The sequence below is a fragment of the Acromyrmex echinatior genome, chromosome 12 (genome assembly GCF_024713525.1).
Source record: "Acromyrmex echinatior isolate Ae372 chromosome 12, ASM2471352v2, whole genome shotgun sequence".
NCBI lineage: Eukaryota > Metazoa > Arthropoda > Insecta > Hymenoptera > Formicidae > Acromyrmex > Acromyrmex echinatior.
This window is the reverse complement of record NC_141863.1, coordinates 6,948,468-6,964,134: the sequence shown is the minus strand read 5'-3', so window position 1 is coordinate 6,964,134 and position 15,667 is coordinate 6,948,468. Positions and strand designations below refer to the sequence as shown.

Genomic DNA, 15,667 nt, shown 5'->3' with positions numbered 1-15,667 from the left:
CGCAATCAACGTTTGTTCCTCTATCGATTTCGCGTTTTCGCTATTTTTCCTCCCTTCCGGCTGTCGGTTGGCGGGTTTATTGAAAGTTCCGAACTCGGAAGATCGTTTTCAACGCATCACCGCAAGCGACGCACGTAGTAAATAAAAAAAAAAAAAAAAGATAAAAAGACACTTGTATCGCTTGAGGGTGCCTTTCATTTAGTGACACAAGTCAACGCAAATGTTTTACCTTTCTTTGCATTTCATGAGTAACAAAGAGCAGAACAATACTTGTGTTGACTTGTGCCACTAAATGAAAAGCATCCAAGGAAAGTTGCAAGTTCAAACTCCAGGTTCCTGGAGTTATATTAGCTAGAATAATATTTGTCGCAAAAAGTTATTTGCGGTGCAATTTGTTATTTTAAGATGCTTATTAATTAGTGCAATTATTAAATTGACGATCAATTTAATTTGTAATTTTTGTTATTCCAGTATCTCCAGTTTATAATTGTGCATTTCACAAGCCCAACAATAATCGGCGTATAGTTTATATAACTGAAAGCTGTATTTAAAATTTACGTTTAAATATTATTAAAAGATCTAGCCTCGATCGTGTTAACCCTTTTTTATTTATTCGATTTATACGCCTATTTAGTCTTTCCTTATATCAAAAAGAAAATGTTATTCGTTTCGAAAAGTACATAAATAAAATAATTTATTTGCAATTAAAAAAATAAGCGATAATGTCTACCGTTTCAAATAGACTCGACAAAGATCATCAGATATATATTAGAAGGAAAGGACGTGCGAAAAAAAAATAGCTTTTGCACGCGAACAGGATGGAATAAATTTAGCTTTATTTACTCATTATGCCAGTTACAGCCGTATAGAGTAACTAAACTCACGTGTGAGAATCGCGTTTACGACCTGCGTACCCTTGTCTTTCTCCCCGTCCCAGATTTAATCTTCATTCGCTCAGCGTCGACGACGATGACACATTCCAAGTTGAGCAAGTTGCGAGACGGTTCAAGATCCGCGCATTTTGCATGGAGGAAGTGAGGGACACTCGTACCATGACTAAGATCGGCGATCGAGAGTAATCTTGTGAAAAACGCGTATATTCTAATGAAGCTGACGTATGTCAGGGCGTGTCTTTTCAACCGTGTTCACACACAGAAAAATATTCTATTGCTAAGAAAAGTGCTTACTCAATTAATTTTTTAATTTTACTAACAAAGTTATCTTTAACGAAGAATATTCTCTTGATGATAATCTTATAAAATATACTTATAATAGATTTTCTAAAAATCCATTGTTACGTACTCAAATTTATTTTCTTTTGAAGAACATTATAAAATTGATGGAAAAAGCGAATAAGCTTCGTAAAATAAGCAAATCGAATTTGATTTAATTTTCAATCTTAATTAAACTTACTAGGATTCAGAATATATTTCGAATCAATTTGATGCTTGTGACGAACTATGATAGTAATTATTACTTGCTTTACAGTATTCTCTAAATCTGAATCAGTGGATAATCACTGATATCAGTATGCCACTGGTAATCAGTGAATTAAATATGAGATTCCTAACCTAGCCAATTTTTATTATGTGATCTACCGTGTTTTAGTGCTTAAATTCAACGAATATGATATTAGAAGGTTGAAATTAACGTGCAAATGTCAGTATTTAATTTTAATTATAAAATATTCAAACATTCTTCTCTTTTTAGTTGAACTTCATTGTTTATCAGTGCTAAGTATGCCACTGGGTAATTAGTTAGACTATCCACTGATTCAGATTTAGAGAGTATGTATTTTTCTGTGTGCGCATTCTGCACCATGTCACGTGTAAAAAATCTCGGTAACAAAACATCGGAAACATACGGGACGAGCATACCTGATACATCTTCGTCTTCGCTTGCTATTTCGACGCGCGTCTCTTTTTCCGTGTCCCAATATTCCGAATGACATGAATTTAGAAATTTAGGGCACCTTCGATCTTAGGTCGTTCAGTGACAATGAAAATGACAGTGCTAATTTGAAAAGAGGAGAAAAAGAAGCACTTTTTTCCGCCGTCTGCAGAATGATCAAGCAAATTCACGCCGAGTGTAATAATATTAATAATAATACGTCGTAAAATATATTCTCCCCATCTCCTACTAATTAAATACACGCGTGTATATAATGCCGATCACCGGTGGAATATTAAACGCACGAGTATGCGTCGCTGTATTATACGTGACAGAAACATCTATTCGGTCAGTAGCCACCGCGAGAAACCTGCCAACGTGACTATAATAAACGATCGCTTCCTTCTGGACGACGCCTATCGTTTCATGCTCGCGCGGATCGACGAGGGACTTCCGTCGATCGCAATCGTCACGCGACGATTATACGGGGAGGGCAAAAAAAAAACTTATTGAAAAATTTGACGCCTTTTGCGCAGCGCGATTGAATATAACTAGTAATCACGTTCTCTAGTACGTCGTTCTCGAGAGAAATTCTAAGGCTGATGTTCATAGTCGGATCTTATTTACAGTCTTAAGACTGCACTGAGAAAAAGATGCCTAAAATATTAGGTGTTGGAATTAATTCGTAGCGTTTTTAATGAAAGAATGTTATTTATTTCACATGAGCATTAAAAAATACATTAATGAAAGTACTTCCCATCACTTGTAAAACGCTACGAATTAATTCCAACACCTAATATTTGTGAGAAATATATTTATTTCATTGAAATAAATATTTATTTAAATATAGACGAAATAAAATTTTATTCTTCGCAAATAAGCTATCTATTTTAGTTTTTGCAATTAAGGAGATATATTTCACAGAAACATATTTCGTCATCGCAATCAAATTTCGTAATATTTGCTTCGTAATATTTTGACATTTTTCTTTTAATGTGTTATGAATGAGACAGCTGTATATCATATTAAGACATGGTTGTCACAAATTCTTTTTATCTTAAAATTCCACAGTTTTTTACCTGATCCGCCTGTCTTCAATAATATTTTGAAATTTTGTTGTATTTTCGTCCTGATTTGGAAATCATCAAATATTTTATTGAAGGAACACAATTTAACATAGCAATATAAATTGCTATTGATGTTGCTGGCATTGCTTGCACTCAATTGTTAAGTTAGTAGTATTTCAAAACTGCAAAAATAGGATGTGCACATATTGAACTTCTTTAATTTTATTTTATTTAATCACAAAGCCAAGGATCTTTCCAGAAAATTTTGCCAAAATTCCCTGACTTTTTTCCTGATTTGCATTGATCGTTCTCAATTTCCTTGACATTTTCCCCGATTTCCAGTGCCAATCCTTTACTTAAAACGGTCTTAAAATAAGAACGAACTATGAATATCGTTCTAAAAAAAGAAGCTCCAAGACTCGGACGTGATCTCACTCTTATTCGAATTCCACGTTCGTATTTGTGTTTCGGATCGCCGAAAAAAGATTATCGGACACCTTCCCTATAGGGGAATCCTCTTCCCGTCCGAATGAAGTGTCTGCAAACACACAGTGCGTCGTAAAAAAAAAAAAAGAAAAAAAAATAAATAAAATAAACGTCCGCAACCCACACGCATGGCAAACCTGGTTCAATAGAAGAGGCGATGTTGTATGCGATGTGCGCGCGTACACGTGTACACACGATACGCGATAGCAGGACCTGCTCTTCACGGCTCGTTCCCATCGGTGCCAAGGTTGCATCGTACCCGTGTACATTAGCTGCACTGGAGCAGCCGAGGCCTCTGCGTGCCTGCCGGAGCCTCGCGTGATGCTTACGGAGCTTATCGCACAGAGAAACACGCATCTCGTACGCGTGTGCGTGCACGGTCGCGCGTACGTAAAACGCGTGTGCGATAATGTAGAAACGACGACACGACGACGACGACGACACGACGACACGACGACGACGACGACGACGACGACGGAGGCAACGACGGTCTAGGCTAAATAAACGCAGCCGCAGGATTTACAGAGGCCGAGAGAAAGAGAGATAGAGAAACGAGAGCAATTCCCTATGAATCGCTCGTATCTATATGTATCATCTGACTGCAAGCATTGCGCAAGCCGGTGCCCGGATTCTCATGCGCTTCTAGAGCACGAGATTAGCGATAAATTTATATGGAAATTCGGGACACATCACGCGGAGAAATGGCGATATAAAACTATACGTGGTGCTCCATAAATCCACAGCATCATAGAAGAAAAATTAAAAAGGCAAGGCCGCAGCTTTTATTTATATAAACCGTGTACCGTTATTTTTCAAGAGAACAAAATTAGACGTGTTGTGCAATAAAGAAGCGCACGGTTGACACTAAACCAAGCGGTCATTATTGACCGTTTCTATTTTTTTGGATTACCATTGTATGTCTTGTAAAAAATAGGATTTTGAAATTTTTCGACTTTTCAAAAATTATGTCTGGTTTTTTTATCACTTTCTTTACTTTCTTTACTTTTTAATAATTTAATCGCTCGATATGCCGAGCCTTTTAGGCCCAGTTTTTCATTTTCTGGTTTAACTTTGGATTAGACTTAACTTGATAATGTAAAAATATTTTTCTAGCTGTAGTTTATCACTAAACTAATGGTTTTGTACTAACTTTTAAAGTTAGTACAAAACCATTACAAAACAACTATTAGTTTAATTATAGCTAGAAAAACATAATTTTTACATTTATCTATGAAGTTAAGTAAGGTCAAGTCCAAACAAATTCATCCAAATAATGTATGAAAAACCATCCAATGAAATCCAATGAAATCCAATGAAACCATCCAATCCATGAAATGGAGTCATCTTTAGTGACTATATAGACGAAGTACTTTTAGTGTTAATTGGGTAATATATGACATTACACGCACCAATAATGTTCTATGATGCTAAATTTATGGGGCACTCTACAATAATTAGCTTCTTACATTTCAAAAGGCAAAATATATTCTTTATATAATAATAAATAACAATTTTATACTCAATTTTATACTCAATAACAGCGCGTTAAATAACAGTCGGTGACGACTGTGATACTTTTATCGAAAGGATTCATTAACGTGATATAATATTCGTCATACAGAGACATAACGTATACGCTAATTAATATACGTATGGCCGTGTAATGAGTATCGAGAGAACGGAATCATGCATCGTTATCTAAACATTTAATCATGAGTAATGTATCGCACGTCGCGAGATTTTCACGAATGTATGCAAATCCGAAAGTAACGTATATTTTCGTTCAGACCAATGATATCGGTTATCATTGCGAACATACGCATCGATTATCTCCGGAATATGGAATGGATGATGCGATAAATGCGCCCGCGATAAGGCAGTATATCGGTTGTACATAAAGAGAAAAATTTTTTATATTTGTAAACTATATAATTACATGTTACTGTAATTGTGATTATTATTGTTATAATGTTAGTAATAAATAATATGTAAAGTTCTATAAATATACATATATATATATATAAAATTGGTAACAAAAAATGACAATAAAATGATTGTAATTACAATAATTTAACTATAATTTATATACATTTTTTAGTCAACATAAAAAAATTACTACAAATTATTGCAACTGCAATCATTTTTATGATAGTAATTATAATCACATTTTCGAAGTTACTAATTATATGTATTTATTGATAAAACTAGGTACAATTATTATTATACTAACATTATAGCAATAATCATAATTATGATACAATTGTAGTAACAAATATCAAAATTTTTCTCTCAACGTACAAACAGCATCGTAAAGCCCATCATCGTCAATTCTAGGGCGACGTCCCAGCACTGAAATCATCCAAGATGCTCGGGATGCAATCATCTCCATCGACCATATTGGAACTATGCCACTCGTGGGCGGCGCGGCCACGGTTACGTCGCGATAAATAGTAAATGCTCGTCATACGATCATACCCTCGATCACGAAGATGTGATTAACTCCTCATCCGTCCTGAACGACGCAATTCACGATCGATGGTAATCGTCGGTTAATTCAAACGTGATCGAGGTAAGGCAATTACTATTATAAATATTATAAATAGTACACACGATAGGTCATTCATGTCCTGCATATTTCTTTTCATATTTATTGAAGAATTACTAGAATCACCTGGATAAATAATGATCTTTATCTTTCCTTCTTTTAAAACATAGCTTTTAAATACTTTTAAAAATATTAAAATAATATACTAAAATAAAAATATAAAAATACTAAAATATTAAAATATGTACTTAATAATTTTTAGGGGGTGCTTATTTGCAATAATATTAAATTCCTTGTCAATTAATTTGTGACATTTCTACTCCAGCTTCGGTTTAGGACTGTGTTTCAAGACCGACAAATAATCGGCGCGTAGTTTGCTTGAACTACACGCGACATCTTAGACTTTTCCTGCGAATGATGTAAAGAGAAACGAATCACGCAGTGAAATGAATTCGTAAATTCGGTATGGATGCGTTGTATTTATAATTTGACGTGACAGCGTGGATGATTGAACGACGTTTCGTCGCGATACAGCGCACATTGACCAGCTGATAATGCACGCGATAGCTCTCTTCATTTCGCGAATTATCGTGTTTTCTTTTTATCTTGACGTGAAGAATTACCTGGTGCATCGTGAATGATAAGGAGAAAGAAACGCGCGCGGCGTCTTATCCGATAACACCAACGACGTAGCTTTGTGGAACAATTTCGCGCCATTCGGCAAACAGACGAGCTCTTGTCTACAGACGCGCGGCTGTCAACGACATGATCGATCACGATCAGGTTTGTGACCATGAATTTCGTCGCCCGGGGCGGAATTATTTTACGACTACATTATCCGATTCGATCGAATCAATTCGCACGATCACGGCGGGGCAACAGAGACGTAGAAGTAATCAAATAATAAATAAGTAATCTAATAATACAATAATAATGGACTGTAAAAAAATTCTAAATCACCCTTCAAAAAACTAATTACATTAATCATTGTGGTCCCTGAATAAATTTGTATGTAAAAATCAATTTTGTAAAAATGAATTAATTCGAAACTTCTTCGACAACTCAATAATTAGTATAATGACAGAAGACAAAAGTAATAACAACAATGCTTTCGCAAAATTCTCCCGGCGCGCAGTATATAATCTACAAGCAAGTATATAATCTATATACTTTTTTTGTAGTAGACTGTCCAGATAGAAAAACAGAAAAATAAACGTTATCAGAGAGTAGTAATGAGTACAACGAGATTTCATCGTCGCGACGTTGACTTGGTCAGTTCTCGGTCGGCATCAATTTTTCCTGAAGGAGCATCGATCTCCGTACACCGGTTAGGTTAAATCGCCCGATACGATGTTTACGTTTTGTGCGGAAAGTTCCTCCGTGTTTCGTGCCGACATTCTGGCGGCCGCGCGCGAGGAACGGGGCGCGCGTGTTGCGCGGTAATATAGAGGAACGTATACACGCGATAAGGCTCGAAAACGCCCTCGTAAATCGCGTCCGCGGGCACTGATAACGGGGCGCATTCGCGTGACCTTCTCGCTCGCTCGTTCGCGCTTTAAAGGCCCGATCTAAGGCCGCCTTTAAAAGCGGTGACTGATAACGAGCGCGCTCGTCCAGCTCGCTACCACCGCTGTCGCCGCCGCTGCCGCAAATTGCGCCATTCACGTCTCAATAGCCGACCTTCACCCCGTACATTTAGCATCTACATACGATGTATATGCGTCGACCGTGTGGCGCGTATCGGTCGCTTGATGCAAGACGGCAGGCTATCACACGAACCGGGTGACTCACTTCGTTCCAGCATGTCGAGACGGATACGACACGCTAATTCAAGACTGGCTGTTGTTATGTCCACAGTACGAACTTGAATCGATGAAAACGCAGTTCGAAATCTCTGGTCTTTCGATAGACGAAAATAACTTTGTTGAAATTAGTACGTGAATAATGTCGAGTTGTACATCAAAACTCACTCGAGCTATTAATTTAAGGAATATTGCGGTTATTTTCAAGAACTAATCTTGTACAGCGATTTTTGTGAAATGTAAACGTCTGAAGAGAACTCAATCCGGTAACCGAAACTTGTTTTATATTTCTATTTTAATCTGTTTTTAATTTTTATTTTTCTTTGTTTGATATATTCTATTCAATTGCGTTACAATTTTAAAATATGTATTTGACTCTTACTTTGCCCTTTATTTATTGTTATTTATTTTGTATATGAAGAGTTCTTCTATCTGTTAAATGATATTTGTTGAAATTTTTAAAAGATAGATCTGAAAATTATTTTACCGATCCAAAATAATTACGATGGAAACTCGAGCGCGAGCAACGCTGTCAAAACTTTAGTTAAACATTTAGCTTTTGTTGAACTGTCAAAATAATTATGTAGGACGTTCAAGCTGGTTGCTAGAATGTCAAAACTTTTTGCAACATTGGTTGTCATGTTACAGATTCCTATACATAATTACTTTGATCCAATAAAGATCTGTATTTAGCTAAATTTTAGATATTACATTTACTTCAATGAAATTCTTCTTTCCATATATAATTATTTTAACAATCCAATAAAATTGTTTTCAGACTTGCAGCTAGCTAATTTTTTAAATTCTTTTCGCATCTCGCATATCACGATTTTTAGACTACAATAAACAAGTCAAGCCTTACTCGACTATAAACCATGCTAGTTTTTTCTGAAAGACAAAGGCATTTAATTTGCATCTTTACGATTCGCGCAACAGAAACTATTAGGTGTTGGAATTAATTCGTAGCGTTTTTAATGAAAGAATGTTATTTATTTCACATGAGCATTAAAAAATACATTAATGAAAGTACTTCCCATCACTTGTAAAACGCTACGAATTAATTCCAACACCTAATACATAAAATTAATTGTTTGCGCGAATATCAGCGTTGAGTTTCACGGCCATCATGGAGAAAAATAATGTGTCATTGATGAGTAGAGTGTTGAGTTGTGTGGTGGAGTGAAAACCAAACCTTGAAACCGCGGTGCTAATCGAAAGTCTAGCGTCAACACGCTAATTATTATTCGTAAGAATCTAATCTCGTTTAAATATTTTTAAGTTACGATTTAACGCTGAATACTTGGAAATAGTAAAGCATTAATTAATTAGCATAGCCACGACAGCCCGCGAAAACCACATTTCAGTTCGGTTCGCTTCAATGCACTTAATGACCCTGTTATGAAGTTCGTTATGTAGAATCGTATAATCGAAATAACATTACCCCGCTTTCTTCGTCATAGAGATACGATTATATTTTCCTTCCGAGCGAGGTAACAATTACGCGAGGTCAATTACTCTCGCAATCTACAAACAGCTAATGAAACGAAATTTTTATCAATTTAAATGACGTATTAGCGAGAAAAATATACGGCTGAATCATCAACGTCAGCGATCTCTTATTGTCGGTGATTTCATAAATATTAAATTACTTTTTAATAAGCGCGTCGTTGTCTAAGAATGTACCTACTTTTATTATATGTAGAATTCGCTAATTAATTCTAAGCATTTGACAAAAGTTCTTTCCCTTACCTAAAACTCAAACATAATATACTTCATAAAAATCCGTGCCTCATGTTCTCTTGTCCCGGTTTCGTTCGGCACAATTCATTTGCTAATCTTAATTAAAAGTAGAGATCTAACGATCGCTCGTATAACTATAATACGCAAAAATTGCCGTATAATGTAGTTTCATTACAGAATCTTATTATATCTTCTTAAAACACTGTTAAATATATAATTTCAAACGATATCCTCTCAAGGCTAATAGCCACGCATAAATAATTCAAAAACGAGACTTCAAGTGTACGCTAATTTAGTCGGCAAATTTCACTTATATCATTATAGATCGCAATACCGTTTCTCCGGTGATCTCGTGAAATTAACACGTCGATCGGCGATCGATCGGCATCGCACATCGATTACATAGAGGATATATTATAGATATATATAATACGTACAATTGCCACGTGCCCAATGCTGAGTCTGAGTGCCTTGAATGATGGCCGTCACCGACATCATCGGCTTCTCCTTCTTCATCATCTTGCCCGGCTGTCTGCCCGATCTACTTTCACTCGTCACCGTGGACCGATTTATTTTGCCGATCTTTTCACACACACGCACACCACCACCCCCCGTGGCACACCACCTCGCGTGGCTCGATCTTTTTCGTTTCTTTTCAGACGGAACCCTCGCCTCGTCCGCACCGCGTCATCTCGCGAAAGAAGTCCTGTGCCTTCCACCTTGTCCTGCCCTCCCTCGCTCGAGCTGTATTCCTTCTTTTGGTATCGATTTGGTATGGTTGCTCACTGCACTTCTTTGGTTCGTTCGTGATCGATCGCGCGACCGGTTGCTTAACTATTCTACGGTAGAAAGAGAAGAGTGGCTTTCAGAAGCAGGAAGGGATAACGACGGACGCGAAGCTACGAAAGAATCCTTCACCGAATCGTACAGCGACCTTGAATCCCACGGCATTCACCGACAAGTAGCTCATGTGTTCCCTTCTAGTGAAGGGCCTGAGGTAATAACGCACTAAGTCACGTTCTTAATTATGGTCCCGATTCGGAACTTGCTTTTTCATCCATGCATTAAGATTCGTCGTATACTTTTTATGCCACTATTGTCCACTTTTATTAATACAGATTTACTTTAATTTGGATTTAATTCACTCTTTATCTCCTTCTAGTTCTACAAATTAGAAAAAGATAAAAAGTAATTTAAACTAAAATTAAAGTTAATCTATATTGATAGAAATGAGCCTAAGAGAGATGCAAATTGTACAAAAAAGCGTTCAATAGTTCAAAAATGTATGATACAGGGGAAAAAATAGAAAGAAAAAAAAAGTGTGCTTTATAATATTTAGAAGGAAAAATATTACATTTTAACGAAGCAATCAAATCTGGAAAATACATTCGAGCGGAATATATTTTATAGCGTATTTACGAAAGTTTATTTATTAATATGCATAACAAGTTATTTTTTTTACCGATAAATACAAGCAATATTATAACAGATTATTGCAGTCCTTTATATCAGTTGACTTATTCATAATTCCGATTTCGAATGCGCGTCGTTATCTATTTAATTTTATCATCGATCAAACAGTTGGACCGGTCATTATCGCGCAGTTATCTGTGATTAATCGCTGCAAAATTTAACTGTAAAACGTAAAATTACAATAAATGACATTTTCCGTGTCATCAAATTTTACAATAAATATATATATATATATAAAATCTCGAATTATTTTTCTTTAAAAGTAACAAGATTAGCTTCGACGATTGGATGTAATTACGACATGCTTCTTTGGAATACGATGAAACGAGGATTCGAGAAAAATCGTTTTAAGTGTGCCAGGCGTGACGCGTGTAATTAGTCACGGGTTTAAACAGCGTTTTAATTTTTACCGTGGCCCGGATTGCGAAACAACCGAGCGTAGCCATCTCGCCTCTCGATTGGTAGAGACGTTCCTCAGTCCTTTCTCTGTCGTTCATCAAATTATTCTATCGCTGGAGAACGGATTCAACGCGAGAACCAAAGGAGAGATGGAGACGCGCCACATGTTATTCATGATCAATTGAACCGGATTGTATTGGACGATTTGGTATACAGCCGTCCAATCGCTCGGAAATATTCCGGAATATAATATTATTGTATCTCTAATTAACGATTAAAATTCGAATAAAGCCATAACTCGAAATAATAATAACAACTTTATCGAGATGCCAAAAAAACATACATGAGAAAAAATATTATAACGAATGGTCTCCCAAGAGGTGAGGCAACACTGCTTATAAATTCAAGTATCTGTGGCACTCAGAGAAAGAGATATTATAGTAGAGAGAATTATATTAGTAACAGCTGTATAAGTTTTATATTTAAAATTAATATATATATATATATATATATATATATATATATATGTGTACATTGAGGAAACTATTTTGTAATTATTGTAGCTATAAAATAATTTATTCAACTATATACACGTGGAAAAAAACAATTTTGCTGAAGTATTTAAAAATTTAACTAGATACACAGATTTAAAAATATTATAATTTTTTGCTAGGTTGCCAAAATATTTATGTAAAACTCGAACGTGAACAATGCTGTAAAAAGATTTGACATTCTGACAACTAGTTAAGCGTCCTTACTGAAAAAAAATTATTTATTCGACTAAATTTAATTCGACTTTATTTCTTTCGTTGGAAAATGTTGTATTTATATAAGTCAAATATAATATGTTTAATTTAAAGACGAACTAAATTAAATTAATCCAGTGAACAATTTTTTCTCAGTGTATATAATTATTTTCAGATTTGAATCTACTTTCTAAATCTAAATCAGTGAATAATTACTGATATCAGTGCCAAGTATGCCACTGGTAATCAGAATGAAATGTGAGATCCCAAACCTAACTAATCTTTAGTATATAATTTAACTAACCTTGTTTTAATGCATAAATTCAATGAATATGATATTAGAAAATTGAAATTAACGTGCAAATATCAGTATTTTAATTATATAATGCTCAAGCTTTCTTTTTTAGTTAAACTTCCCTAATTCAAGTTTAAAGAGTAACAGAATTTTTAGATATTTTAGCAAAATTCTTTTCGTGTGTGTACATTAATGCTATGTAATATAAAACTTGTATAATTGTCACCCATACAGTTGCCACGTTTTTCTCTGATTGTGATCGTAATTTTCGAAGCAGCGAGATGAGCTAGACAGGCACTCCAGTAAATGCACGTAGTTAACCATCGAGACTGAAGGCTTGTCGGTGCAGACAACCGTATTTTACGCTTTTTGCGCGTTTAAGAAGAATCCGAAGAGAAAGTCTCGACTAAAGAAGAAAGACAAGGAGAAAGAAAGGGTGAGAAAGGGAAAACTTGCCCTCGCGAGGTCGCCGCCGGTCGAGAAACCCAGAGTGGCGAGAATTCGCGGGTGGCGAGAGCGCAGGCGGCACATTCTCCCTCGGGAATCCTCTCCCGCGGGATATCTTCGCGAAGTAGCTCGAAGACGAATGTGCTGACTCAAACCCACCACTAGAGCTAGCTGGCCTTCGTTCACGAAGAAAAAGCGCTCGTCGAAGTAGCCCGCAAAAAGTGCGCGGCGTGTCGGTGATTCTCGCCGACGTTTTCCTCCCGTAGAAGCGTCTCCCACTGTCACTTTCGTTCGTAAGCGAGAGAGAATAATGTCGGATTGGGACTCGGCATAAATCTCGCTTTTTTCGATAATTTATTTCGCTTGTAAAACAAAGACGAAGAAAAAAAAAACGAAAGGAAAGAAAAGGGGATGGACGCGACAGAGATGAATGTGCGCTACGTGAAAGGAGCCGAGGACCTCGACAATGTTTACGCGACACATCGTGCGTGGGCGAACGATGGGTTATTTCTAAAATATATATATATATATATACGGCTCGATATCTGACCGTGAAAGTCTGACCGCACGAAGCGAAACCACACCCTCGAGGAATAATTAGCGTGAAATTACGCGATGTGTGCACAAGACGAGAAACTTGATATTAAATAATCAAGCAATGAATCGAGGTCGTGTTGCAAAGAATAATAAAAAAAAAAAGGAGAAAAAGAGCGTCGGCGATCGCGTTCTCCAGACGGCGAAAAACACGGCTCTTCTTCAACCGATCGGGTCTCTAAAAATATTTATCACCAGCTTTATGCAGTTTCTCTCGCGTCACGTCGCGATCTCGAAATAACAGCCGGCGTCCTGATCGATGGCGATTCGCACGCGCACGCACACGCTCTCGCGACCTTGACCACACACGCACGCAGGAAATGCGATTTGCCTTGTCTCGCGATCGGCGCCGCGCTAACTCTCGGGAGAAACAGAGGGAGAAAGAGATACCCCCCCGCGACTTACGTAACGTGCACCAGGCAATTGCACGAAATGCACATGCACGGACGACGTCACGTGCGTGTGCGACGCTGTTAGGGCCGTTGTCGTTGCACTTGTCATGCGACAAGGTTGCCAGCCATGTCAATTGGCTGCGAGAACGTCTCCGGAATTAGTTGATAGATAAATCAATACATCACTGAGACAAAGTTGGAGGAAGTCTGTAATATTGAGCCTTTGTGAAAGCACTTAATCGCTAGAATTCTCTCGAGTGCTTCAATTGTATGTTTGACCCTTCATTAACTCGCGTCGAAGGGTTGTTTGAGATACTCTCGTCGTATAAATTCGCTAAATGTATGAATACTGTATTTATGCGCATTATTATATTTAGCGTAAATTGTTTGACAATTTTATAGAAAAAGTTTTGTATTTGTTTTTATCTAAAGGATGTACAAAATGTTATCAATCTTCATTTAATTGTAATCTTCAAAGAGAGTGGAAATTGAGATATGACGTTGGGATGTGAGAAACAATCCACACGAATAATTACATTAAAACGCGGATAATGTAGGGTTAATAATCTTGTTATACAACGTAATTTGAACTCGGGAGATTTCAATGTGGAAACCGTCGGGATTAGATTATCAATTTACTGAGTCGTCAAAAGTGTTCTGACTTATCATTTAAAAAACGGTTTTTACATACACATTTATTCGGAAATAACAATTATCAATAATCATTTTTCGCAGAGTAATTTAAAATTGTTTTAACAATCTAATAATATGGATAATTTGAATTTAGATTTTCCGAGTTGACTTTTTATCTGGACTCGTATTTACGTACCGAGTATCCGATCTAATAGCGAATCCGGTTACTTAATTGCATTACACTAGATTAATGCATATTAAAAGCTGCTATACATGAAATTAATAAAGTTAAATATAAAAGCATGAATATTTTGAACGATTAAAATCCCAATAATAACATTTCATATTTTTAATAAAGTATATTATTATTTCATTATTAAAGTTGATTATCTTACCAATCTAATTACTCACACACACACATATGGACTTAATAATTTATTATTTATATGTTATTAAGTGTCGATGGTAAGCTTTTTCCTCATTTTTTTTATTTAATTACTGAAATATCTTTAATTTACATGCTCCAATTTTATTTCAGTGGAAACTTTGTTCATTTTGTAGGTTATCGAACAGTTTCTATTTTTGTGACATCTTATAGGAATTTTCTTATCACCTAATCAACAACAATGGACATCTCGGTTCTGGATTATGAATATCTGAAGATGGCTTAAAAAGGAGTGAAAATGTAATACACATTCATCATTAAACAAAAAAACTCTATACCCAAATATTTTCGCGCTCTAATAATCGTGCTTGACTCGCCATATCTAATTTACTAATTATTTTTTATCAACATGAGTCTTTAATACATTGATTACATTACGCCACTGCATTTAGATATTTGATATAAAGCAGCCTTTAACGTTTATACTGATCTAGTGTAGTACGAGCGATCGAATACACCATAACCGATTGATCGTCTAACCGGATCCCCCTTGCTCGTCTCGCAATCGTTTGTTCCGCGTTCCATCGTCGATTGTTCTCAATCATGAAGCAGAATCAGTCATCCGTGTCGATCGTGGGTGGATTGCAATACAGCAAGCGCGATCGCTCATGTCGAGGTTAAAGTTCAAGGTTAACGCCAAGACTGCGCCCGACCTGAGCTATAGCGAATAGCAGATCGATACCGGGTGCTATATGGATTCGTCGACGAGAACT

General features: G+C 36.3%; 2 protein-coding genes across 6 annotated transcripts in view; both read right to left on the bottom strand.

Moving 5' to 3' along the window:
• The window catches only part of usp (retinoid X receptor ultraspiracle), a 102,475-nt gene that overhangs the window by 47,632 nt on the left and 39,176 nt on the right, over positions 1 to 15,667 (bottom strand). The window contains exon 1 of one of the 4 annotated variants that reach the window (XM_011058784.2): positions 9,968 to 10,133. The exons of 2 other annotated variants lie outside the window; for them this stretch is intronic. In XM_011058784.2, coding sequence (XP_011057086.1) covers positions 9,968 to 10,049 — 82 coding nt within the window. In that variant the 5' untranslated portion in view covers positions 10,050 to 10,133. Of the gene's footprint in view, positions 1 to 3,580; positions 6,110 to 9,967; positions 10,134 to 15,667 lie in introns of those variants that run through there. One more of the 4 variants, XM_087411646.1, reaches the window with a different exon arrangement.
• LOC105147634 (ribosomal RNA-processing protein 7 homolog A) overlaps positions 10,284 to 15,667 on the bottom strand; it is a 49,628-nt gene continuing 44,244 nt past the window's right edge. For both annotated transcript variants that reach the window (XR_015546853.1, XR_015546854.1), the window contains exon 6: positions 10,284 to 10,369. The gene's annotated coding sequence lies outside the window, so the exon portion shown is untranslated. The remainder of the gene's footprint in view (positions 10,370 to 15,667) is intronic.